This window comes from Peromyscus maniculatus, chromosome 1 (assembly GCF_049852395.1).
Source record: "Peromyscus maniculatus bairdii isolate BWxNUB_F1_BW_parent chromosome 1, HU_Pman_BW_mat_3.1, whole genome shotgun sequence".
NCBI lineage: Eukaryota > Metazoa > Chordata > Mammalia > Rodentia > Cricetidae > Peromyscus > Peromyscus maniculatus.
Genome location: NC_134852.1, coordinates 136,961,150 through 136,984,631, shown reverse-complemented (window position 1 = coordinate 136,984,631; position 23,482 = coordinate 136,961,150). Strand labels below are relative to the sequence as shown.

Genomic DNA, 23,482 nt, shown 5'->3' with positions numbered 1-23,482 from the left:
TATAAGGTGGGAGGAGACAGGAATTCCAGCTCTTGCAGAGGCCCTGTCAGGCTGAGGACTTAGTAAGGTAAGAGGCTATGGCTTGCTCCGCTTCTCTGATCTTTCAGCTTCCTCCACTCTGGCTCCGGGTTTTATTATAAGACCATTTAGGATTCGGGCAACAGAAGCTGTTGATTCCCAAAACCCACAGAGGCCAAATACTCACACACACATAGGAAAGCTAAGCATGAGGCAGAGTGTGCAAGCCAGTAAGCAGAACTCCTTCAAGGGCTGTCTCTGCTCCTGCTTGACTACTTCCTTCCCGGAATTCCCTTAGTGATAGGTTAAGACCCGAAAGTGTAAGCCAAATAAACACCTTCCTCCCCAAGTTGCTCTTGGTCATGGTGTTTATTCCAGGAGCAGAAAGTAAACTCGGTCAGTTCTTCTCAAGCATGCTCTCGTTTCCTGTGCTCTTACGATGGACACTATCTTTCTCCTCTGGGTTTAGGATTCCTTTTAAGTATCTTCTGCAGTGCTGACTTAATATTAATTAATTGCTTTAATTTGTATGACACTTAAAATGTCTATTTCTCCACTAAATATAAAGACAACTTTGCAGGACACAGCAACTTTGGTTGGCAGTTATTTTCATGACTTGAAATTTACCATTCCATGCTTTCCTGGCTTTCATAGTCTTGAATGAGAAGTCTGATGTTATTCTGATGTGCTTGCCTTTGTGAGTTGGCATTTTTCTTTTGTATCTTTTAATAGTGCTTGTTTCCTAGTTTGGGTATCTTGACTACTATGTGTCATGAACAGGTTCTCCTCTGGCCACGTCTATTGGAGTTTTAAATACTTCTTGTGCTTGGATATCCACTTCTTTTCTTATATTTGGGAAATTTTCTACTAAAATTTCAGTGACTAGGTTTTCATTTTGTGAAGACCATACTCATGGTGTCCTTTATTCCCTCCACCAGTAAGATACATTGATTCCAATCACATCTTAGAACAGTGGGGTACATTTATTTCAACTAGTATTCAATTCTCCTTAAGATTTATTTGACCTAAAGTCACTTTATGTAGGAGCCCAGACTCAAACAACCCTCTGCCTCAGCCTCTCAGGAATTAAAGGTATGCAACAGTATAGCTTCAGGTTTGGTTTCTTGACTGTATCCCAAGTTCTGTAAGCTGTGGTTATGCATATGTATTTTTTGTTCCTTATTGTTATCTAACTATAGTATTCTTTTGGCCTTGCCTTCCATCCCGATAAGTCCTTCTTATCACTGGTCTATTACTTGGTGGTACTTTCCACTATTTTTATTTGATTTGTCCATTTTTTCACTCCTGATATTTATGTTTTTCATCCAAAACACGCCTTGCTGAGTTTTGCATCCACGTCGATAACTTTGTTCATCCTGAATTATTTTCTTACTTTGTTTACTTGTGTTCTCTTTGAAGCCATTAATTTTACAAGTAAACTTAATTCTTTTTTTTAAAAAAAATCCTTTTTTTTTTAAAGATTTATTTATTTATTATGTATACAGCATATATCACTGCAGGCCAGAAGAGGGCGTCATATCTCATTACAGATGGTTGTGAGCCACCATGTGGTTGCTGGGAATTGAACTCAGGACCTCTGGAAGAGCAGTCAGTGCTCTTAACCTCTGAGCCATCTCTCCAGCCCTTAATTCTTTTTTTAAACACAGTATGTAGCCACCACTCCCAACTTAACTTTTAATTTCACACACACACACACACACACACACACACACACACACACACACACATTTAAAGATTAAAAACAATTATGTGTAGGTATGTGTGTGTCTGCATGTGAGTGCAGGTGATCACAGAGAGCAAAAGCATCACATCATCACATCCCCTGGAGCTTTGATGTGGGTGCTGGTAACTGAACTCAGAACCCCTGGAAGAAAAGCAAGTGCTCTTAACCACTCAGCCATTGCTCTACTCAACTCTGAATTCTTCCTTCAGTTCTTTCCCAGTTTCAGTATCTTGGATCTGGCAGTGGAGGTGTTATGTTCCTTTCAGGGACCATGCTACCTAGTTTTTCATGTTTGTTATGATCTGTGAGTCTGTTGGGACAGATGTGACCCCAGTATTCCTAAGGGAAAAAAAACATAACAAACAGTTGAACAACCAACCAACACCAATAGCAAGTCAAACCAGATATAGAAATGCATTTTAGCTGGGCGGTGTGACCCATGACTTTTATCCCAGCACCCGGAGGGCAGAAGCAGGCAGATCTCGATGAGTCTGAGGCCAGTCTGGTCTACAGAGAGAGTTCCAGGATATCTAGGGCTGCTACACAGAGAAATCCTGCCTTTGGGGAAAAAAGAAAGCACTTTAAATCTACTGAAGTCAACTATGATACCACCAAGAACTGCAGAAAATAAACTGCCAAGAGAGTGTAACTGGGAGTGGTTTTATATGCTTTAATCCCAGCACTCAGGTGGGCAGATCTCAGTTTGAGACCGACCTGCACTGCATATCTAGTTCCAGGACAGCCAGGAACACATAATAGAGAGATTGTCTCAAAACACTATAAAATAATTGGGTAAAGGTTGAAACAAGAATTGAGTGAAATAAAGGAAGGAGGAACAGAAAAAAAAATTAGATTCTAAAGTTAAACAAAGAAACAAGAGAAGCTTGTTAGGGAGAAGGAGAGGAGATAGCAAACTATAAAATAAACGTACAATAAAGAAGAGTACATGAGCAGAATTAGAATCATAAGGAACAACAATAATATACTTTAAAAAACAAGATCAAACTGGGGGTGGTATCACAGGCCTCGATCCCAGCACTTGGTAGTAGCAGAAGGATCAAGAACTCAGGACCATCCTCGACCCATGCTACACACCACCTCTCAAAAATAAAATAAACTTATCAGGAGTACAGGAAGAGGGGAACACAGGGCCGAGGGAAAGAAAATGCAGGAAAATGTCCTGGGTTTGGAATGGCGCCCACTAGACAGGAGAGCAGGCAGTTACTTGGAGATTTCCTGTTTTATGCTGTTTAAACTGGTGCTGAGCCCAGAGGATTCAAAGGTCAACTGCTCAGCAGAGCTAATGCTCCTCAGAGACCTCCCTTCTTTGTGTGCTAGGAGAGACTGGAGTCTCATCCCATCCCAGACTCCCCCGTTTGTATACTTCAGGGTTGCTGGGGTCTAAGCCCAAGTGTGTTCCCCAGTGACTGAAACATTATCAGAGGACCCATCTTAGCCCTCTCTACTCTCCCTGAGCTTGAAACACTCCTGCAGGAAGGAGAGACTCCATGGAGTGACCTAGAAACCTGCATGGCTGAGGCCGTCCTGGAGTTTACACCACCTGCTGCCTCTGTCCTGGAGCTTCTGCCCTCAGAAGTACCCAGCCCCCTTTCCTACAAAACTGCATGTGAAAAAAAAAAAGGTGGGTGATGTCCCTGACCTCTGTCTCAGAGTTGCCAGTGTTGAGTTACCTTACTCTAAGGAGGGCGGGGCCACCACTGCCAAGCTTCTCATGGAATCTGTCCAGCCTTCCCCTAAACCACAACTCCTGATACAGCCACCCTGCTCCAGGAGCTGAGGCTGGGGAAATCCGGGGACAATTGACTGTGATCATTTCCTGTTTCCAGGCCCCCAAAGTATCTTAGTCCCAAGCAATATGCCCCTTCCAAGACAGAACCTGCCAGGATGGACGTCTCAGTTTTGCCTTGTCACACAGGAGTTCTCCCACACAAAACGCTACAGCTGGATTTAAGGTTTAAACTTATTCTGGGGCTAGGAAAGACTACCTTCAAATAAAAAAAATACATACACAACACACATATGTTGTGTGTACCTGTGTATACACATGTGCATTCATGCTGTGCGGGGGTCAGAATACAACCTGTAGGAGTCATTTCTCTCTTCTCACTGTAAGGGTCCTGGGGATTGAACTCAGATCACCAAGCTCTGGCAGCAAGTGTCTTTTTCCTCTGAGCCATTTTGTTAGAATTACTGTTCACTCCCTCAGCTGCACAACTGCACGCGCGCAGTTCAGTAGCCAAGTAAGAGGCCTCACGTCTTATGTCATCCCAACGCTCTGTGGACACACAATCTGCGCATGCGTGGCATAGCTCCGTAAGCCCACATGCGCATGTGCAGGGAAATCCTTAAAACACTGGTCACAGACTCCCCACCACCACCGCCCACGTGTCTTTCACAGGCCTGGTCACTCTCTTCTGTCCCCTCCCCTCTCCTAATGAAGCTCTGATTTTGGGTTTTGTCGTGCCTTGTGACCCTTCCTCACAGAGTAAAAGTGCCGCAATAAAGTAAAACCAACAATATTGCTGGCCCGAACTACCCTTTGGGTCTCCAGTCTTCTCTTTCTCCCCGTTCACTGGCTGCAGATGCGCTGACAGAGACTTTCCAGAGGCAGTGACCTGTAAGCACACTGTTGGGACTGCTACAGCTCTGAGTTGCAACTAGACACTGTCCCTCCAGAGATGCTGCTCTGTTTGTGACCCTTTCCACAGGTGCCGAGTTCTGAGATGGATCCCCTCTGCACAGACGCCAAGTTCAGGGAGTGGATCCCCCCTCTATAGGAGCCAACTTCTGTGAGTGGATCCCCTCACCATAGATGCCAAGTTCTGAGTGGATCCCCTCTGCATAGATGCCAAGTTCTGTGAGTGGATCCCACTCTCCATACGTTCCTGTTAGTGGATCTCATGCCTCTAAGGCCTGGCATTGGATCCTAATGCCCACCCATAAGGAAAAAAAAAGACATAATACATGGATAAATGAATTTATAGTTATCTTCAAAACTGAGAAATGCTCCATAGCTTGTCTATAGACTGGAGGAGCCAGAAGCTAGGAGGACACATAGGGTGGTGGTCTCTCTCCTGGGACACTGGTCTCCCTTGTGTTGTCAGAGCTCCTGCAAGGACCCATCTTCATTCCAAGCACAGAACTCTCCTAATGAGACTGGGTGTGGTGATTCACAGCTGTAATCCTTGCACTTGGGGAGTCTGGGGCAGGAGGATTGCCACAAATCCAAGGCCACCTTGAATTACATTGTGAATTACTGGTCAGCACAGGCTTGCTGTATGATATTTTGTGTTCTGCCAAATAAAGCTTGCCTGGAGATCAGAGGGCAGAGCTAGCCACTCTTTAACTATAGAGGCCAGGCCGTGGGGGCACACACCTTTAATCCCAGAACTTGAGAGGAGGAAGCAGGAAGATCAGGCAAGGCCACCCTGGGCTTCGCAAGATTGATCCAGTCTAAAAGAGAAACAGAGCGGGGTGGTGGTGGCTCACACCTTTGATCCCAGCACTTGGGATCTCAGGCATTTGATCCTAGCATTTGGGATCTAATGCCTTTGATCTCAGCACATGGGATGCTCATACCTTTAATGCCAGCACAATAGGGAGCTGGTGACAGGATCACCTCCATTCAGTCTGAGGATTCCTAGAGACATATGTCCCCCATTCGGTCTGGGACTTTGTAGAGGTAAGAAGTCTCTAGTGGCTGCTGCTGTGCTTCTCTGACCTTTCACCTTTCACCCTTGATATCTGACTCCAGTGCAGCTTGATGCAGAAGACAACGTTCTAGAGGGTGGGGTTCTTCTCCTCCCTGGGGCCCTATGACACACCCAGCTGCAGCCTTTCCTGTCTTTGTGGAGCTGCTTGCACGTCCAGAGGGTAAAAACCCTTCTAGGGACTGTGTGGCTCTGGCTGAGGTAGCCCAGCAGCCATGAGGCAGGGGCACCTTCCAGGGCCGCTAGACTCCAGGTCTCTCCCCGGAACAACTTATCAACTCTGCTGCAGCTCCAGTTCGCTGACCTTGCTCCCTCTCATCACTCTGTATTTTCCCTGAGTTCAGCAAGAAGTTCCGGGCACTGCTGTGGTTGCTCTCATCCAAACCCAGATGTCCTCAGGACTGGCTGGGAGCCAGCAGGAACATGAACAGCTTTGTCCCCATCTGGCCACGCCCCTCCCTTTGCTAATGGTGTCAACTGTCCATTGATCTACCCTTGTTTTCTACAGGCTAAACCCACAGTCCACAGTGTGTGTGTGGGGGGGAGGTAGTAATAGAGTTCTGTTGCAAAAATTCTAAATGCAATAATAATAATAATAATAATAATAATAATAATAAAACCTGGTGCCAGATATTGGGTAAATGCTGAAAGATCAGAAGACAAAGAAACAAGCTACTAGAGACATTTCTCACCACTACTGAGTCCTCAGGCTGAATGGAAAGTGAGATCCCGTCTCCACGAATCCAGACCGAAAGCCTCCGAGTCCTCAGCTGAAAAAGCGTCTAGCTCCTGTCTCCTCCCGCCTCATTGCCTTTCTCTGTCCAGCCATTTTACTTCCTTTCTATACTGGGATTAATGGTGTCTGTGATCCCAAATACTGGTAGGAAAGGCAGGAGATCTCAAGTGCTAGGATTAAGGTGTGTGCTACCACTGCCTGGCCTGTGTTTAATCTAGTGGCAGGCTCTGTCCTCTGCTCCTCAGGCAAGCTTTATTTAATACACAATACATCACCACAGAGTTCCGCCCCATCTCCACCCCCTTCCACTCCCCTTGTTTTTGGAGAACAGTCAGTCCTAGTACTGATGCCACTCCCTCCCACTTGGGACCTACAAAATCTTCAGCTCAAAGTCCAATTCTGCATTTCCCACATTGCAACATCTACACAAAGATCCCCACCACTGTGCACCAGGAGAGGCTCAGAAACTCAGAATCAGGTGAGTGGCAGAGTGGGGTGGCCACCGTTGCCCTGCCTGGCTACAGACAGGTTCCAATACTCTTCCAGGGCCAGCTACTTCCTACACCTTGATTAGTCTATCTGACCCCTGCCTGGGCCTCTAGCCTCTCTGTTCTTCCCCCCCACACACACACTCCACCTCAGAAGAGCTTGTCTGAGGCCTCCCTCCCCCCTCTCTTTCTTGGCTGGTTTTAGAATCCTTTTTAGTAGAAAATCTCTCCCTGGCCTAAAACACTCTTAGTAACTAAACTGGTTATGCTCGTCTCAGAGCAAGAAAGGCATCAGGTCTGGATGGTGTGGGGCATTTCTGAAGGTAACAGAAAGCTCAAGGAGGAAAAGTGAGGAGAGACACCCATGCCGCAGGGGCCGACCTTCCAGCTGCACCAGGAAGTATAAGAGACATGGCCGGTGCTCAAAGTTTCCTGAGGTGCTGGAATCTTCCCCCAAAATGTCAAACCCTGTATTGATTCTACCTCAGTGTGCTTTAATGTCTGGACTATGCTTGGGCACCAGGGACATGCAAAGTTCTGCAGGCGAGCAGCGATGTAGCCACAGTAGTGACTTTTGCTGGAGTTAGAGTTGCCTCTGATCCCAGGTCTACCTGGCACCTCAGTGAGCTGCCAGAGCCTCAGGATCCCAATCTTAAAGCAAGAATTCAGCACAGAATTGTGAACTTGTTGGGAAAGTGAGTCTTATATTCTGTTCTCAATGCAGCAACATGGAGTTGATTGAGGATTTCGCCCGTCCACCACTGGTGCCTGTGAAGGGCATCCCACTCATCAAATACTTTGCAGAGACTATTGGGCCATTGCAGAACATGACAGTCTGGCCTGATGACTTGCTTATCAGCACATACCCAAAGTCTGGTGAGCAGTGGTTCCCCTAATGTCCTATAGACCTTACTTTGGTGAGCAGGGCCAGACTCTGGGACCTCCATACCTTTTTGTTGTTTGTTTAGTTGTTGTTGTTTTTCGAGATACGGTTTCTGTGTGTAGCCTGGGCTGTCCTGGAACTTGCTCTGTAGACCAGGCTGGCCACAAACTCAGAGATCTGCCTGCCTCTGCCTCCCAAGTGCTGGGAATAAAAGTGTACACCATCACCTCCTGGCTCCTCCTCACCCCTTTTTCCCTTCTTTCCAGGTACTACCTGGATGAGTGAGATCCTGGACATGATCTACCAGGATGGCCAGCTAGAAAAGTGTCGCCGGGCCCCCATCTATGCCCGGGTGCCCTTCCTTGAGTTCAAATGCCCAGGAGTTCCCTCAGGTATGAACACTAGGGTGCTAGACACAAGTGGAGAGAGGTAGGACCTCTTAACAAAGTTCTCTGCTCAACTGTAGGTCTTGAATCTTTGGAAGAGACACCAGCCCCACGGCTCCTCAAGACACATCTGCCCCTGTCGTTGCTTCCTCAGAGTCTGCTGGATCAGAAGATCAAGGTAAAAACAAAAACAAGAAAGACCAGTTATGATGGTACCTTCCAGCATTTGGGAAGGAGAGGCAGAAGGATCACAGTAAGTTCAAGACCAGTCTGAGCTGTATCTCACCCTGTTTCAGGAAGACAGAGGAAAAGAAAGGAAAAGAGGGAGGAAGGGAAGGAAAGAGGGGGACACAGGGAGAGAAGGGGGGCTAAGGCGAGAGGATTCAAGGGCTCCTGGGATCATCCTACCCTTGATCTGTTCTGCTGGGAATTGTGGGACTACTCAAGCCCTGTTTCATCTTGGATGGAGGATCTCTGGCTGTCACTCTGGCAGGGCTCAGGTAACAAGGAAAATGAATTCTTCAGTGTAAGCTACAGAAGCTCACAGGACAGAGATGGAGGGCGGGTGGAACTCTGACCTACCACGTGGATGTATTGACAATAGTGGAGTCAGATAAAATATAGTTCATGGAATAGTCAGGACTGTGGCATCAAAGGTGAAATCTTAGGTCAGTGGTGCCCATACCATGAAGTCTCAACAAGTCAACTTCTAGTCCTGTGTTCTCTTCTGCCTTCCCCAAAAGAAGTGCTGAGAGTCCCCAGTGCTAGAAAGTATGACACCTCACTGGGTCCTGTGAAGGGTGACAGGACAGCAGAAGGAACCAGAACTAGGGATTGTCTCCCCCTGCAGGTGATCTACATTGCTCGAAATCCAAAGGATGTGGTTGTCTCCTATTATAATTTCTACAACATGGCCAAGCTACACCCTGATCCAGGCACCTGGGAGAGCTTCCTGGAGAACTTCATGGACGGGAAAGGTGAATCTGAGTCTGTAGCCAGGAGGGGGCTGGACCCAGGGGCAGAGCTGGAGCTAACAGGCCTGTGTCTGTGCCGTCTTGTCCCCAGTGTCCTATGGGTCGTGGTTCCAGCACGTGAAGGAGTGGTGGGAGCTGACACACACCCACCCTGTCCTCTACCTCTTCTATGAAGACATGAAGGAGGTGAGGCTGCCTGCTACCACCTCCTTCTGGGTCCCACAGGCAGGACCCTCAGGAACCTGGCCCTGTCCTGGCCCTGAGCTCCATCCCTATCCCAGCCTCACCCCAGACAGCACCTCCCATCTTACCTCCTGGCTCAGGACCCCAGCACAGCTCAGCAGAGAGCATGCTCAGCCCTTATCTTGGAGTAGGTGTCAGTCATGTGCCAGGATTGACCTGGTGGCTTGCTGCTCTTGCTTCTCCCTGCTCCAGAGGTGCCAAGTCTGGGCACCAGTGATCAAATCTGTCCCTGTCCTCTCCAGAATGAACCCAGAGATCATGCCAAGACAAGTTAGAAACTACCTACTTTGCATCAGGGCAAGAGGCTGAGTCAAGGCATTAGTTCTGAGAGTTCCTTGGTAGAAGTGGCCAGCTCCCTGTGGGTCACACCCCAAACTCATCCCAGTGAGCAATCAGAGATCCTCTCTACACTCCAGAACCCCAAACGGGAGATCAAGAAGGTCCTAGAGTTTTTGGGGCGCTCTCTGCCTGAAGAGACTGTGGATCTCATTGTTCACCACACATCATTCAAGAAAATGAAGGAGAACTCCATGGCTAACTACACCACCCTCCCCTCTGAAATCATGGACCATGGTGTTTCTCCCTTCATGAGGAAAGGTAGGTAGCGGCCTGGATGGTCATTTGGAGTATTTGGGGGAGGGAGGTTGGATGCACCAACAATACTGTAGTCACGTGGTCCTGTGGCTGTGACTCAACAGTCTCTCTCTTCCTCTCTCCCTCTGCAGGTACCACTGGGGACTGGAAAAACACCTTCACTGTAGCCCAGAATGAACGCTTCGATGCCCATTACGCTAAGATGATGAAAGGCTGCAACCTCAAGTTCCGTGGCATCTGTAAGTGGGGGTGGCTATATTGGGAATGAAGGCAAACTGACATAACCCATTATGGCCTCAAGACTAAAACATGACGCATCCTGCTGTATTCCTACAGGAAATCTGAGCGAGGAGAATGAACAGGGCTGAGGACGTGTCTGAACGAAGATGGTTTTATCAACGTGTGTCAGGAAAGCAATGGATCCGAGCACTGAACAGGAACCAACCATTCAAGAACGGAAGACAAACTGTATTTTACCTGAAAGAATAAATGCCCTGCGAGCTGACTGGGCCTTCTCCCTTCTGCGGCCATCAATCCCATGTGTCTGATGGAGGAGGGCAAGAAGGTCTGAAGCATTGAGGCCCAGGAGACGTGGTGAGAGGGAAGAGTATTTATTTCATTACAGGACTCCTTTGTTGCCTTCTCCCGTGAGGTCGGCAGGGGCAGACTCTAGCCTGCCCCCAGCTTCACTTTTTCTTGGGCTCCTTACAAGCCACCACGTACCTCTGGGCCACATTGAGAGGAGGGGAGTAGCCATCTGCATAGGAGGTGTCTTCAAACAGGACTGAGTAGTCATCCTGAGGCTGTAGGACACACAGGAAGGGCTGGTCAAGACATTTCTAGGCCAGGGCAGCCTCTCCTTGCCCAGAGTCCCAGCTGATCTCCTTGTCTATCCTGCTTCCCTCTCTACTCTGGAGACAAGGGATCTGGTGCTACCAGGAAAGTCTATGTTTAGGGGATGAAGGACAAGAAGATAGCAAGAAGGAATCCTGAAGAACGATTAATGGGACCAACCCTTAAGGTTCTGGTGCCATCAAAGGCTTTCTATGGCGGCTCCTTACCCGCTGTGGGGGGGTGTGGATCAGGGCACGGTAGAAGCAGGTGGTCTGGGGATATAGGGCCAGCACCAGCTGCTCCTTCTGAAACAAGGCCTCGGGGTCTGTCTCGGGGTTAGCTTTCCACTGGGGCAGTGGGATGATGCGCCGCCGGCTCAGGGTGTGTCTCCTGGGGGAACAATATAGGCCGTGACCAATGGAGGCTTCTTCTCCCACAAGCTTGGTGACCCCACTGCTCCCCATCTGGACACTCACTCTTTCCCTTCTTCATCAATGTCGTCTACCTCATACCTGCGGGCAAACAAAAGGGAGACAGTGCTGGGACAAGGGGCACAGTCTGCATCCAGGAGGAAGGATGAGAGGATGAAAAGAGCCTGAAGCAGCTTGAGGGAGCACCCCCCACAGCCTTTGCAAGGGTGGGGGGGTCCTCCCCCAGGCGGCGGAAGCCGGAGCGGTGAGAAGGCAAAGTCAGGCACACACTCACTTGTTGGTAGCATGGCTGTAACTGACTACTTCAGCCAGGATCCACTGCTCATCCCCATCCACAGCCTTCACTCTAGCAGCCACCTTGTCTCCAGGTTTGGCCACATAGTCCCCTGAGGCTGGAATGGCTCCACAGAGCGGTGGGGGCCTAGGAGAGAAAGCCTGTTAGTCTGGCCCCCTGACACCAGCCCTCTCTGGCTAGTTCCTGCCCTCACTTGTCACCAGGCTTCCCGATCCAGAGGGGCAGGGTCATGGCTGACTGCTGCAGCAGCGTCATCAGCACCCCTCTGCGCATGGTCTTCCGTGGGGGCTCCGAGTCATTGTAGAGACCTGCGATCTTGGCCGCTGTGGGAAGCAAGTGAACCCCTGAGGCCACGTGGATGGTACCTGACCCAGTCACACCCCAGCAACTGCTCTGAGCTGGAGCACTTGATACCAGCATCCCAACACCATCCACGCCCCTTCTTAACAGACATCTAAGGGTGGGAACTGACAGGCCTAACTCTCAAACGGGTGAGATGTCAGGACAGTGGCCACCATCATGGAGAAGAACTAAAAAGGAGGGTTCCCAGGAAGCAGGCTACATTCCATTTCCTGATCAGGGTGCTGGATATGTGAATGTGCTGGGTCAATGAAAATCCTGGAATGAGGTGCTTAGGTTGATCTCCTTTCTACTAGTGTATGTAATTTCAGTGAAAGGGGCACAAATTATCTCGGGGGGATAACCACACTCTTCAACTGAAAACAAACAAAAATGGTCCCATGATGATGCCAAAGGGTGAAGAGTTGCATCTGGGGCAAGACGGAAGTCAGGAAGCCAAGGAGGTGGCACCTGAGGGGACCCACAAGGCAGGGAGCCAAGCCAGATTCACATGTGTGGCTGGCTTTGGGGCACAAAGAGTGACAGATTGTCACCAAAGCATGTCACACAGGGAGCAGCGGTAGGAAGGAGAGAGATGACCAGCCCTGGACAGAGTGAGCAAGGGCAGTGGGAAGGCTGGGGCAAAATGACTGGGTCTGGGCAGAGAACTAGGCACACTCTTGGCCTCTGAGTCTGTCTCCGACAACTGTTGGGTGACCCCACCAGATCATGTGCCATGCTTCCTGCTGGGCCGTGACTGCTTCCCCGGGCCCCCACCATGTCTGGTCAAGAAATGCCCTGCATTTCTCCCACTCACCGATCCGCCTCTCTTCCAACAGAGACTTGATCTCAGCTATCTTATCCAGCGCTTTGCGGAGGATGCTAGGCAGGGAAGGGAGAAAAGAGTGCTCGGTGAGGCACCCAGCATAGGCTTCTTGGCCACTGGGCTCCCCAGACCAAGTCTATGCTGCAGACTACAGATCCTTTTGTATGTGGTGGCTGGCACCTGTAATCCTGCCACTTAGGAGGCTGCAGCAATCCTGTAGTGAGTTTGATGACACCTTAGCTACACAATGAGCTCCAGGTCTGCCTAGGCTAGAGAGAGACCTCGCTTCAAACAAAAAAGGAGAAGCTATGGATATGGCTCAGTGAATTAAGTACCTGTTGCCCAAGCTTGAGGATCTGAGTTAGATTACCAACACCCATCTGAGAGTCAGACATGGTGGCATGTGCCTGCAATCCCGGCACCGGGATAACGTGGAGACACCTGGATCCTCGGGGCTCACTGGCCAAACACCCTAGCCAAGTCAGTTCCAGGTTCAGTGAGAGACCCTGTCTCAAAAACTAAGGGGGACAATAATCAAAGAAGACAACAAATATCAACCACTAGCTTACATATTCACTCTCTCCCATGTACATGCACACTCACATGCCTGGGAACCTACACAAACATATATACATACTGCATAAACATATATACCACATATATACACAAAATACTAATAAAAAACAAAGAGAAAATATGAGACCATAGACCCTAAGTAGAAATAGGAATTACCCCAGATATCTCAGTCAACAAGTCTGTATATGTCACAATCCTGGGACAGTGGCCCCACAGGATTATAATGGACTTGAACAACTTTTAATGCCTCATGGCACCACTGCCATTTAATGTCATAGTGCACATATTACATTCTCTGCAGTGACAGTCACATACAAGCAGGGCACATACAATCATATATACTCAATAACATTTGATTATAGTATTGACTATGCTACTGATTTAGAAATTTACTGAGGCTGGAGGGATGGCTTAGTAGTTAACAGCACTGGCTGCTCTTGCAGAGGTCTCAAGTTCAATTCCCAGCACCCACATGGTGACTCACAAACACCTATAATGGGATTTGATGCCCTCTTCTAGCATTCAGGTGTATATGCAGATAGAACACTCACATACACAAAATAAACAAACAAAAAACCAAGTATTTATCTGGATAGTGATGGTGCAGGGCTTTAATCCCAGCATTTGGAAGGTAGAGGCAGGCAGATCTCTTGAGTTCTAGGTCAGCCTGGACCACAGAGCAAGTTCCAGGACAGTCAAGGTTACACAGAGAAACCCAGTCTTGAAAAACCAGAGCAAACAAAACAAACATTTACTAAATTATACTTTTGAGAAAACACATGAAACACTGGTGGCTACATCACACATTTCATGTTCAGAGAATGTCTTTATAGTGTAAGAGGCCACAGTGAGTGGTCAATACTCCAAGTTTGTGTCAATGTGTGATGTTCACGGTGGGATTCATCAACGACAGGGCTCAGAATGTTAACTAACCAATGATTATAAATTTTATTCAGTGCTCGGGATGGAGCCAAGTGCCACGTGAAAGCCTGGCAACTGCTCCCATGCTGTTTTCCACTGTGAAAGCATAAGGACAATGCAGGAGAGAGTGGCAGGACAAGCCCCTGAGAGAGCAGGTGCATGAGGTCCTGGATACTGCTTTGGCCAGTTCTGTAGAGATCCTGCCAAAGCTCTGACCCCGTCCTGAGATGACAGGAACGGAAGCTCGGATCTGAGTATGCCACGTCCCTAATAGGCTCATGTGTTTGAGCAGGGCAGGTGGCCCTGAGTTGGTGGAGCTTTATGCAGGGTTGTGGATCCTTTAGGAGGGGGGCCTGGCTAAAGGAAGTGGGCTGGTGAGGTGCAGACCTAATTTAGTGTCCTGCCTGAGCTCTCTGCCTCCTCAGTACAACGCAGGGCAACCAGCAGCCTGGAGCTCCTGGTGCTGTGCCTTCCCTTCCACGACAGACAACCTTCTCACCATGAAGCCAAAGGAACCCCTCTTCCTTAAGCTGCTTTCTTGTGGGAGTTTCATGACAGTAAGGAGCAATAACAGGGAAGCTCCAGGGGCGGGGCCAGGGAGCAGAGGGGGAAGCAGAACCCCAGAGGTGGGGGTGGGGGTAGGCGTGGGCCTAGGGAGGCCAGGCAAGGTCAGGGCAGCCCCAGTGACAGGGACTCATTCCTCCAGGACTGAAGCCTGGGTAGGCCTGTACCCTGAGCCTCCAGAAGTCAGTGGACAGGGGTTCCGGGCTGGCAGGCAGGCCAGCAGTGGACATCACTGTACAGGTTCTCCAGAGGCCTCTTCTCTCAGATCTTGTGACATCTTCCAGAGAAGGCTTCACCCTTAATCAACAGGAACAACCGTGGGCCACTTTTTCTGTTTCCTCAGCAAACCCTGAGCAAAGCTGTAGCTTGGGAGTGTTGGGACTCAGACAGCGAGGGACCCAGAAAGCTGACAAAGAATGATGGTCAGGAGGCCAGAGATACTGTGAAAGGCTGATATTGCTGCTGGGCCTCTTTGGAGAACATAGTTTTCTGTCCTACATTCAAAGTTGCAGTCTACATAACATCAAAGGAACAGCAAAACCCACCAAGAACCAGCCCAGTGATTTGGGAACAAACAGAAAGGGATACTAATCGGTGATGTGAAGTGGGATATTCAAAGAGTCGCAAGACCTTGCAGATGACACAGTGGGAAACACACCTGAGAGATCCCACATCAAGTAAGGAGACATAGCATCTTGGGCCTTCTAATAGAAAGCTACTACTGTGTTACCACTGCCTGAGGTGCCAAGCCTGAGTCTAGAAGCCAGGAAGTACTAAACACTCCCATGGGAGGGACATGCCACAGAATAAGTAACCTATAACCTTCCCAACGTCAAGTCATAAACGGCTAAGAGATTGAAAAGTGGTCCAGATCAAAGCCTGGAGACTTGAGCAATGGAGATCTGCACCAGAACAGGCCTCTTTCATGAGGAAATAGGAATAAGCCCTCTGGGTCACAGTTTTATATCTGCACTGATATCCTAATTTAAATGCTGTATAAAAACGCTATTGTGTTTATTACTAATCACCCAGATGGATTCAGTAACCCCGGTGGCATGGGTTTGTCTGATCTAGATGGAGAGTAGCTTCATCTCTCTTGCTTCCTTTCTCTCTCCCAGCTACTGAGTTGGGAAGGTCTGGTTGGGTATCTGTAGGGTGATGAAAATCTAAATTAGCAAAAGCATTTCAATGCAAGCCCATGTTTACCAAACAGGCTCCTAAGTGTTGAATGCTGGGTAAGTTGTGCCAGAGTCATTCCATACCAAACTCGTTTGAGTCTTCACTCTGTCAGCAGTTAGGACAGAAAGGGCAGTTGACTTTTTACTGCCAATGAAGATCTGGAGTCTGCAAAGGCGCTGGGTCCCATCCCCAGCACTACAAAAGGAAAAACCCACAAACCAGAAAAACAAACTTGAGCAGCCATCTGACCTACAGGAGCCACTCCAGTCCAGAGTGGGCGGGCTCGGCTCTCAGAAGAACTCATGTGTTTCTTCTGTAGGAGCAGAGCCCACTCCTCTTTCTGTTCTGTGCTCCAGCCTCACATGGGGAGCCACACCAGACGCTTCTGTCTAAACTAGAAACTTTGCCATCTTGAAACTCCCTTCTGACAACTATCTCCCTAAATAGATCTCAAAAACTGCTCTATTGAACTGGCTTTTGCTCTCTACCCTTCTACCACGGTCCACTGACCTCCATCGCCACCATGGACTTGGTCTCTAACTGGCTTTGAAGTCTTCCCCAACTCTTCTTTTTTATTGCAACTTTAAGTCTTATTGTTTCCCGAGGCCTCTGGAGTGAGGCCTGTGGCACTCGAGGCCCTTATGGACCACCTCCCCTGCTTCTGAGCCATGTAGGCTTCTCTGGTCCTTACCCCACAGCTGGCATTCTGAGGGTCCCTCAACATACAGCCACTATTAAAAACAGCAGAGTAAGACTTATTAGGAAGGCTTAAGATTATCTGCCTACAACTTGCATTAAAAAGTGAAGAGGCTGGGCAGTGGTAGCACACATCTTTAATCCCAGCACTTGGGAGCCAGAGCCAGATGATCTCTGTGAGTTCGAGGCCAGCCTGGTCTACAGAGAGAGTTCCAGGACAGGCACCAAAACTACACAGAGAAACCCTATCTCGAAAAAAGAAAATAGAAACAAACAACAACAACAAAACTGAAGAGAATTGGCTACACATAAGAACACATTAACTTCTGTCAGAATCCTGTGAGATGTGTTCATTTAAAATAAGTTGAGCTGTAAAAAGGCCCTGTTCAGCAACCTAGCAGAGTACTAACTGTGGACTTCTGCCTTAGAAACCAGACTTTCCCACTTACTAGCTCAATGAGTTTTGAAGATTCATTATCCCTCTATGATTCAGCTTCCTTAACAGTAAATTGGTACAATACTAAAAACTACATCAAAGGAATGCTTTGAGGATCAAGTGGAGTAAAGAAATATATAAAGTATCTGGACCAGGTATGGTACAGCACGTCTTTAATCCTAGTACTAGGGAGGCATGGGCAGGCCAATCTCTGGGAGTTGGAGGCCAGCCCGCTCTACACAGTGAGTTCCAGGACAAGAGCTACATTGTGTGACTCTGTTTCAAAAAATAAAAAATATTAAAAAAAAAAATACTTGGAATGGTAACATGAGCACAGCAGTACCATACAGTGGTCCTGGTTCCCATTACAGGCACAGCAGCGCCATACAGTGGTCCTGGTTCCCATTACAGGCACAGCAGCGCCATACAGTGGTCCTGGTTCCCATTACAGGCTGCAACAATCAGCATATTCCCATGGGGGAAGAATAGTTTATAGAATCCAGCATTCTCTCCACATTATCCCACAGTCTGTTCACAATCCAGTAGGAGTTACCACCCAGATTTTAATGGCAAGGCAACAGAGTTTCAACTGAATTGACTGCAGGGTCACATGACTAGGAAATGGTATGCAGGGACATGACACTGATTACTGCATCTATAAAGTAGTGAACTAAAGGGGGAGAATGGGTAATAAAGGTAGGGCTTGGGAAGGTTCAAGCAATGGGAGAGGCAGAGCAGGAGGACCCTCTTCACAGACAGAAGGCAGGCTGGGGCTGTGGCCTCCAGTCACGTGTGGTCCAGAACAGAGGTCAGGGATGGGACGGCAGCCCCGGGGATGGTACTCACTTGCACTCAGCCTCCGCATCAGCCTTGGCAGTTGTGTAGAGACCACGCAGCTTTGTCCGGTAATAAGGAGAGACTACAAACACAGGAGGAGGAGGCGTGAGCAAGAGGAAGTGGCAGCGTGGGACCCCAACCCAGGACATCAGAATCAGCTTGAAGAGGCTCAGAGGCCAGGGCCTGGATTCTAAGCTTCAGGAGTTCAAACATGCTCCCAGGAGGTTAGTAAGAAGGCTCAGGATGGAAAGTACTTGCCTTGCAAGGACCAGGAACCAAGCTCAATCACCAGAACCCAAGAAAAGAAAAGCCAGGCACCTCACATGTGGCAGCATTTGTTTTAATCAGCACTTTCAGAGGAAGGTCAATATCAGCAACCTGAAGGCCAGTCTGGCTTACACACTGAGTTCTAGGCCAGCCAGGGATATATAGTGGACCATTTCAAAAACAAAAACAAAAACAACAAAAAAGTGCAAGATACCTGAGGAATGAAACTTGAGGTTGACCTCTGCACACATGCACATGTGCATATACGCCCCCTTACAACACACATTAAAAAGGTGTTCCCTGATCATCAGGGTCACATTTCCATGTGGTGAAGACACCACCATCATTCTTTTTTTTAAAAAAAAAATAATAATTTATTCCTGCTTTAGATGCATTGTGTATGAGTATGTCAGACGCCCAGGAACTGGAGTTGCAGATAGTTGTGAGCTACCATGTGGCATGTGGGTGTTGGGAATTGAACCTGGGTCCTGGAAGAGCATCCAGTGCTCTTAATCATTGAGTCACCTCTTTAGCCCCCACCATTCTTAGAAAGCACTTCTAACCTGACACCTGTCCATACCAAGACAGGTACAGAGAACCAAGGAGAAGCTAGTACTGTCCAAAGTTACTCTGAATTAGAAAGCACCAAGCACAGGGTGGGGTGAGCTGCTTTCCTGCACATGCAGAGGCCATGGGGGAATTCTGCTCCAGAAAAGCCCTGTGCCCATGAGCTCTAAGGTAAGGGTGAGTTTTCCTGCACACAAGGCTGCCTTTCCAGTCCTGAGCTGAGAGACTCTGAGGTCCTTTGGTGCAAGGCAGTCAGTCATCAGTCCCTGTCACTTTAGGTCCTTCAGCCAAAGGAACAACAACCCTGAAGAGCAACTTTGGACTATGCAGATACAAGCAAAAGTCCCTTGGAAGACACAGTAAGGCCATGCTCCTGGTCTCAGCCCTTCCCACCTCCTTTCTCTCCTGCCTCATTTACTCACTCTTGTTCTCAGTCTGCATTCGCTCATGGGTTTTCTGGATGTTCACCAAGTTGTGCTCGCTCCTCGAACGCTCTTCCTGTAAAGTTGAGGTCAAGAGGCCATGAAGTTGACCCTTTACCCTAACGACAGCCCACTGTTTACATTACGGCTCCCTCTGCGTTGTGCTGCCCTATGGTTGAACAGCCACTGCAGTTGTAGACCTCTCATTACAGCATCCTACACAAGAGTCCTACCTCCCTAAACCTCCTCCACGGCCCTCCTAGCCTTTCATCCCACCCCAGGTCTCCCAAGGCTCTGCCATTCACATCTCTTTACTTTCTCTAGTGTGTCTTTTCTGGAATTTGTCACACAGTTTGAATGACGCATATAGTATATAACATACTGGGATCTTTCACTTAGCAAACATGCACCAGTATTTTATGATTCTTATTTTTCAGGGTACACCAACTAAGGGTAGGTTCTGAAGAGGAATTTCTTGGAATTGCTCCCTACTGGCTCACTGGACCATGTGGTCCAGAACAACTAGTGTGTAGCTATAAACATCAATAAGCCATATGTGGTGGCACATGACTTTAATACCAGCACTCGGGAGGCAGAGGCAGATAGGTCTCTGAGTTCTAGGCCAGCCTGGTTTAGAGAGCAAGTTCCAGGCCAGCCAGGACTACACAGAGAGACCCTGTCTCAGAAAAACAAAACAACCACACATACACACACACAATCTTCAGTGAGCAAATACTTGGGAAATCGTAGTGGACAAACAGAGCAATGGCATGCTCAATATGCTACGAGTATGCTATAGGAACAAACACATAAGACTCTTTATTTGTGAATGAGAGAAAAGCTATTTGAATATATAGGAGGAAATGGGATTTTGAGCATCATGGGGCTGGAGAGATGGCTCAGTAGTTAAGTGCTGCTCTTCCAGAGGACCCAGGTTCTAGCCCTCGCACCCATGTGGCAGCTCACAATTGTCTATAACTACAGTTCCAGGGGATCTGATGACCTCTTCAGGCCTCCAGGGACACCATGTATGCATGTAGTAAACAAACATACATGAGGGTACTCACCCATAATCATAAAGTAAAAATAAGTCTGAAAACAAAAAGATTAGAGTAGTAGATATCATCTGGCAGATGCAATTCCTTGGTACTATACTCAGGACAAATAAATGTGCATGTGACTGTGACCGGTTTAGTCCTAGAATGGCCACTGTACATATTCTGGAATGAAACATGTACCCTGACTACACCTAGGTCATCAGTATATATCTGCAATGTGAGTGGCAGGTCAACACTGACCCACAGACAGAAAAGGGCTTTGGAAGAGGCAGGTGACAGCCTATGCCTTGTGGGACAAGACAAATACATGATGAATGAGGAGCTGCATTCAGAGGAAAAGTATTTGTTAATTAGGATAAGATGATCGACGTGAGTTCTCTTATAGGAAAAAAGCCAAGAATGGAAGTCAATTAGAAATGGAGAGGGACTCTAGAGTCAGGCAGGACCAGTACAAATGCTGGGAACTCCAAAACCATCCATCGTGGGGAAAGAAGGGGTTAAACACTGAACCAACAGAGCAGGTTTGGTACTGTGAACAGACAGAGGCCAGAGAAGCCACAAGACAAAGGCCTTCCACCCTCATTCCTGTAGCCTATGGACATCTCCAGGGTACTTGTAACACAGTGACGTATCATGACTACACAGTAACAGAGCAACCTAAGCTATGTCCTGAAGCACTGTCAATACCGGTAAGAATTATGCTAAATACCACCTGTGTCTATCTCAGAAGAAGTGGTAGACTCTAGTACATAATGCCATGGTAATCTGTCTGGACTGAGGCAAGGTGACTGGCTTTATTTTCAGCTGAGCTGCAGCCCAGAAATATATGGTCATGGGCCAGGGTAGTAATCTGGGCAGCAGAAGGTGAACAGGGTTAACTCAGTAGACCTGGCTTGTCTAAACCCCACACATTCTAAAGTGCTTTGTCCTTTGACCAGATCCTGGAAGTTATCTCTAAATCCTTTGACTACCTTACCTCGTAATAACATCTGTGTTTACTTGGAGTTTGGGGATAGAGGAAGAAGAGTTTGGGGGTGGAGGAAGAGGACTTTGGGGGTGGAGGAAGAGGACTTTGGGGGTGGAGGAGGAGGAGTTGGGGAGGAGGAGGAGGAGTTTGGGGTGGAGGAGGAGGAGTTGGGGTGGTGGAGGAGGAGTTGGGGTGGAGGAGGAGGAGTTGGGGTGGAGGAGGAGGAGTTGGTGGAGGAGGAGGAGTTGGGATGGTGGAGGAGGAGTTGGGGTGGAGGAGGAGGAGTTTGGGGTGGAGGAGGAGGAGTTGGGATGGTGGAGGAGGAGTTGGGGTGGAGGAGGAGGAGTTGGGGAGGAGGAGGAGGAGTTTGGGGTGGAGGAGGAGGAGTTGGGGTGGAGGAGGAGGAGGAGTTGGGGTGGAGGAGGAGGAGTTTGGAGTGGAGGAGGAGGAGGAGGAGGAGTGATCACCTTGAGTACGGCTCTAGAACTGACTGCGGTGACAGTTATACAACTGAATTCTAAAAATCACTGAATTGTGCACTTTCAATAGGACCCTGTGTGGTCTGCGATCTGTCTTCAAAGCGCTGTTAAACAACGGTGAGATCTGTACTGGACAGAAACCCCACAGGAATGGCAGTCAGACTCGAGTCTCCTCCCCCCGCCTCTTCTATGGTATCTTAGCTCATGGAGGGCTCTGAACATAAGCCCCTCCTCCTCACAGCATAACACCACAGCCCATGCTTCACTTCGCCCCTACCTGGGTTTGCTTGATCAGCTGATGGAGCTCTGTGAGAAGCTCTGCAATTCGGGAATCAGCAGAAACGAGGGCCATGGGACGAGCCTGTGACGGGCATCTGGTGAGAGAAAAGAAAGGCAGGAAAGCCGTCACTGTCTGCTGTGGGTTGAACTGTATTTCTGACTCACGGAGTCCTGATCCTTGGTGCATGTAGATGATGTCATTGGAAACAGGGTCTTTGCAGACGTAAGTCAAAAGTAAGACGAGACCGTCACCTGGAGCGACTGTGCCCTTATAAGAAGAGACAAACGTACACAAAGGAAAGATAACCACAGAGGCAGAGATGGAGGGATGCAGCAAGCAAGCGACAGTTGGCCTTACACTTGAAAGCTTTGCCTTTGCCTGCAGAATGGCCAGAATGATAGCCAAGCACTACCACTCTGCTTCAAATAAGACTTTACATGAAGATGATTTCAAAGTCAGAGACATTATTTTCTCACTAGAGAAGAAAGAGAAATCACTAAAAAAACAAAAACAAAAAAAACAAAAAAAAACCTTTTTCAAGATAAATTCATTATAATAAAATGTTTTTGCATAACAAAAATTAGAAAAAATGACAATAAAGGGTAAAAAGAGAAAGTGATGACTAGTTGAAGACAGATACATCTAAAATAAAGGTTTACTTGGGATGAGGAACATTCTTTTTGGAGGGGTGCTGGAATTTTGTATAAGAGCTGCCTCTTAGAAGGGTTGATCTGGTGCCAGCGATGGTGGTAGATACCTGCAATTCCACCTACTCAGGAAGCACAGGGGAAAATTCCACATTCCAGGCCAGACTAAGCTACATGAAAACTTATTTCAAAAGAGGAAAGAAAACAAATACTGGGTGTGTAGCTCAGTGGTAGTGTTTGCCTAGTGTGCACAGGCCTAGGTTCCATCCTAGCACTGGGACAGGGAAGAAAAGGGAGAAAAAGGCTTTCACGGGACAGGACCCTGAGGGTGCACAACGGGGATCCTAAGGAGGCAAGGGACACAAGGCCTCATGCCCACTCTTTGTATAACCTCACCCAGAGGAATATAAGCAGAAGCTCAGCGTTTTCTAAGAAAGGCTCAAAGAGGTAGAAGACCATGTGGGATGAAGACAAGAGACAAGGTTTACCATGAGAAATGATCTGGTACCAGAGGAGCCCCTTTCTGAGTGTGAGCAAAATGCACACCGAAGAACATCTTCCTAGGCATTGGGGGTGTAACAAAGAAACAGAGAGAGCTGGGGAACAACCCGCTGAGGTGACAAGCAGCCTCTTGAAAAACAGGATGTTGAGCTCAAAGAATAATACAGGTATATTACTGCCGACTGGGCTCTATAGGAAAACTCTGTGCAAAAGGGGTGTGCGTGTGAGTGAGTGCATGGGTGCGTGCATGTAGGTTTAAAAAAAATAAACAAAAATGTCTTGTGGGGCTGGAGAGATGGCTTAGAGGGTTAGAGCATTGACTGCTCTTCCAGAGGTTCTGGGTTCAATTCCCTGCAACCTAATGGTGGCTCAGAGGCATCTATAATGAGATCTGAAGCCCTCTTCTGGTGTGTAGGCCAACATGCAGACATAATGCTGTATACATAATACATCTTTTATATATTATATTTTGTTATTTCCATTACGTTGTGTGTGGGAAATTATAAACGCCCTCTCCCTGGAATCACTCCCTTATCCAAAGACAACTGTTGCTTTGGTTTGTA

General features: G+C 48.1%; 2 protein-coding genes and 1 long non-coding RNA gene across 4 annotated transcripts; 1 reads left to right on the top strand and 2 right to left on the bottom strand.

Annotated features, from left to right (window-relative positions):
• Positions 1-1,498: 1,498 nt before the first annotated feature.
• Positions 1,499-6,544, bottom strand: LOC143268854 (uncharacterized). Its single transcript, XR_013044989.1, has 2 exons — positions 6,186-6,544; positions 1,499-5,236 (listed from the first exon to the last, which is right to left on the bottom strand). It is a non-coding gene; the product is annotated as an uncharacterized LOC143268854 (long non-coding RNA).
• Positions 5,312-10,302, top strand: LOC102923800 (sulfotransferase 1A1). 2 transcript variants are annotated; one of them, XM_076552436.1, is made up of 9 exons: positions 5,312-5,465; positions 7,442-7,593; positions 7,867-7,992; positions 8,067-8,164; positions 8,837-8,963; positions 9,052-9,146; positions 9,620-9,800; positions 9,929-10,036; positions 10,134-10,302. In XM_076552436.1, coding segments are annotated over exons 2-9 (885 nt in total). In that variant the 5' UTR covers positions 5,312-5,465; positions 7,442-7,445; the 3' UTR covers positions 10,136-10,302. The 2 variants fall into 2 exon arrangements, with proteins under 2 accessions (XP_076408551.1, XP_042126049.2); XM_042270115.2 differs by lacking the exon at positions 5,312-5,465 and adding an exon at positions 6,564-6,707.
• Positions 10,303-10,392: 90 nt separating this feature from the next.
• On the bottom strand, positions 10,393-21,917 carry LOC102924306 (SAGA-associated factor 29). Its single transcript, XM_076552421.1, has 9 exons — positions 21,769-21,917; positions 18,988-19,063; positions 17,741-17,813; positions 12,514-12,578; positions 11,551-11,680; positions 11,337-11,483; positions 11,108-11,143; positions 10,859-11,021; positions 10,393-10,600 (listed from the first exon to the last, which is right to left on the bottom strand). The coding sequence occupies exons 1-9, from the start codon at positions 21,841-21,843 to the stop codon at positions 10,484-10,486; spliced, it is 882 nt and encodes a 293-aa protein (XP_076408536.1). The 5' UTR covers positions 21,844-21,917; the 3' UTR covers positions 10,393-10,483.
• Positions 21,918-23,482: the final 1,565 nt, after the last annotated feature.

Coding starts and splice junctions, on each gene's coding strand:
- LOC102923800 (XM_076552436.1), top strand. CDS start 7,446: ATGGAGTTGATTGAGGATTTCGCCCGTCCACCACTGGTGCCTGTGAAG. Junction 8,165..8,836: donor TGCTGGATCAGAAGATCAAG/GTAAAAACAAAA, acceptor CTCCCCCTGCAG/GTGATCTACATTGCTCGAAA. Junction 9,801..9,928: donor TTCTCCCTTCATGAGGAAAG/GTAGGTAGCGGC, acceptor CTCCCTCTGCAG/GTACCACTGGGGACTGGAAA.
- LOC102924306 (XM_076552421.1), bottom strand. CDS start 21,843: ATGGCCCTCGTTTCTGCTGATTCCCGAATTGCAGAGCTTCTCACAGAG. Junction 11,681..12,513: donor GTTGGAAGAGAGGCGGATCG/GTGAGTGGGAGA, acceptor TGCTTCCCACAG/CGGCCAAGATCGCAGGTCTC. Junction 11,022..11,107: donor ATTGATGAAGAAGGGAAAGA/GTGAGTGTCCAG, acceptor TTGTTCCCCCAG/GAGACACACCCTGAGCCGGC.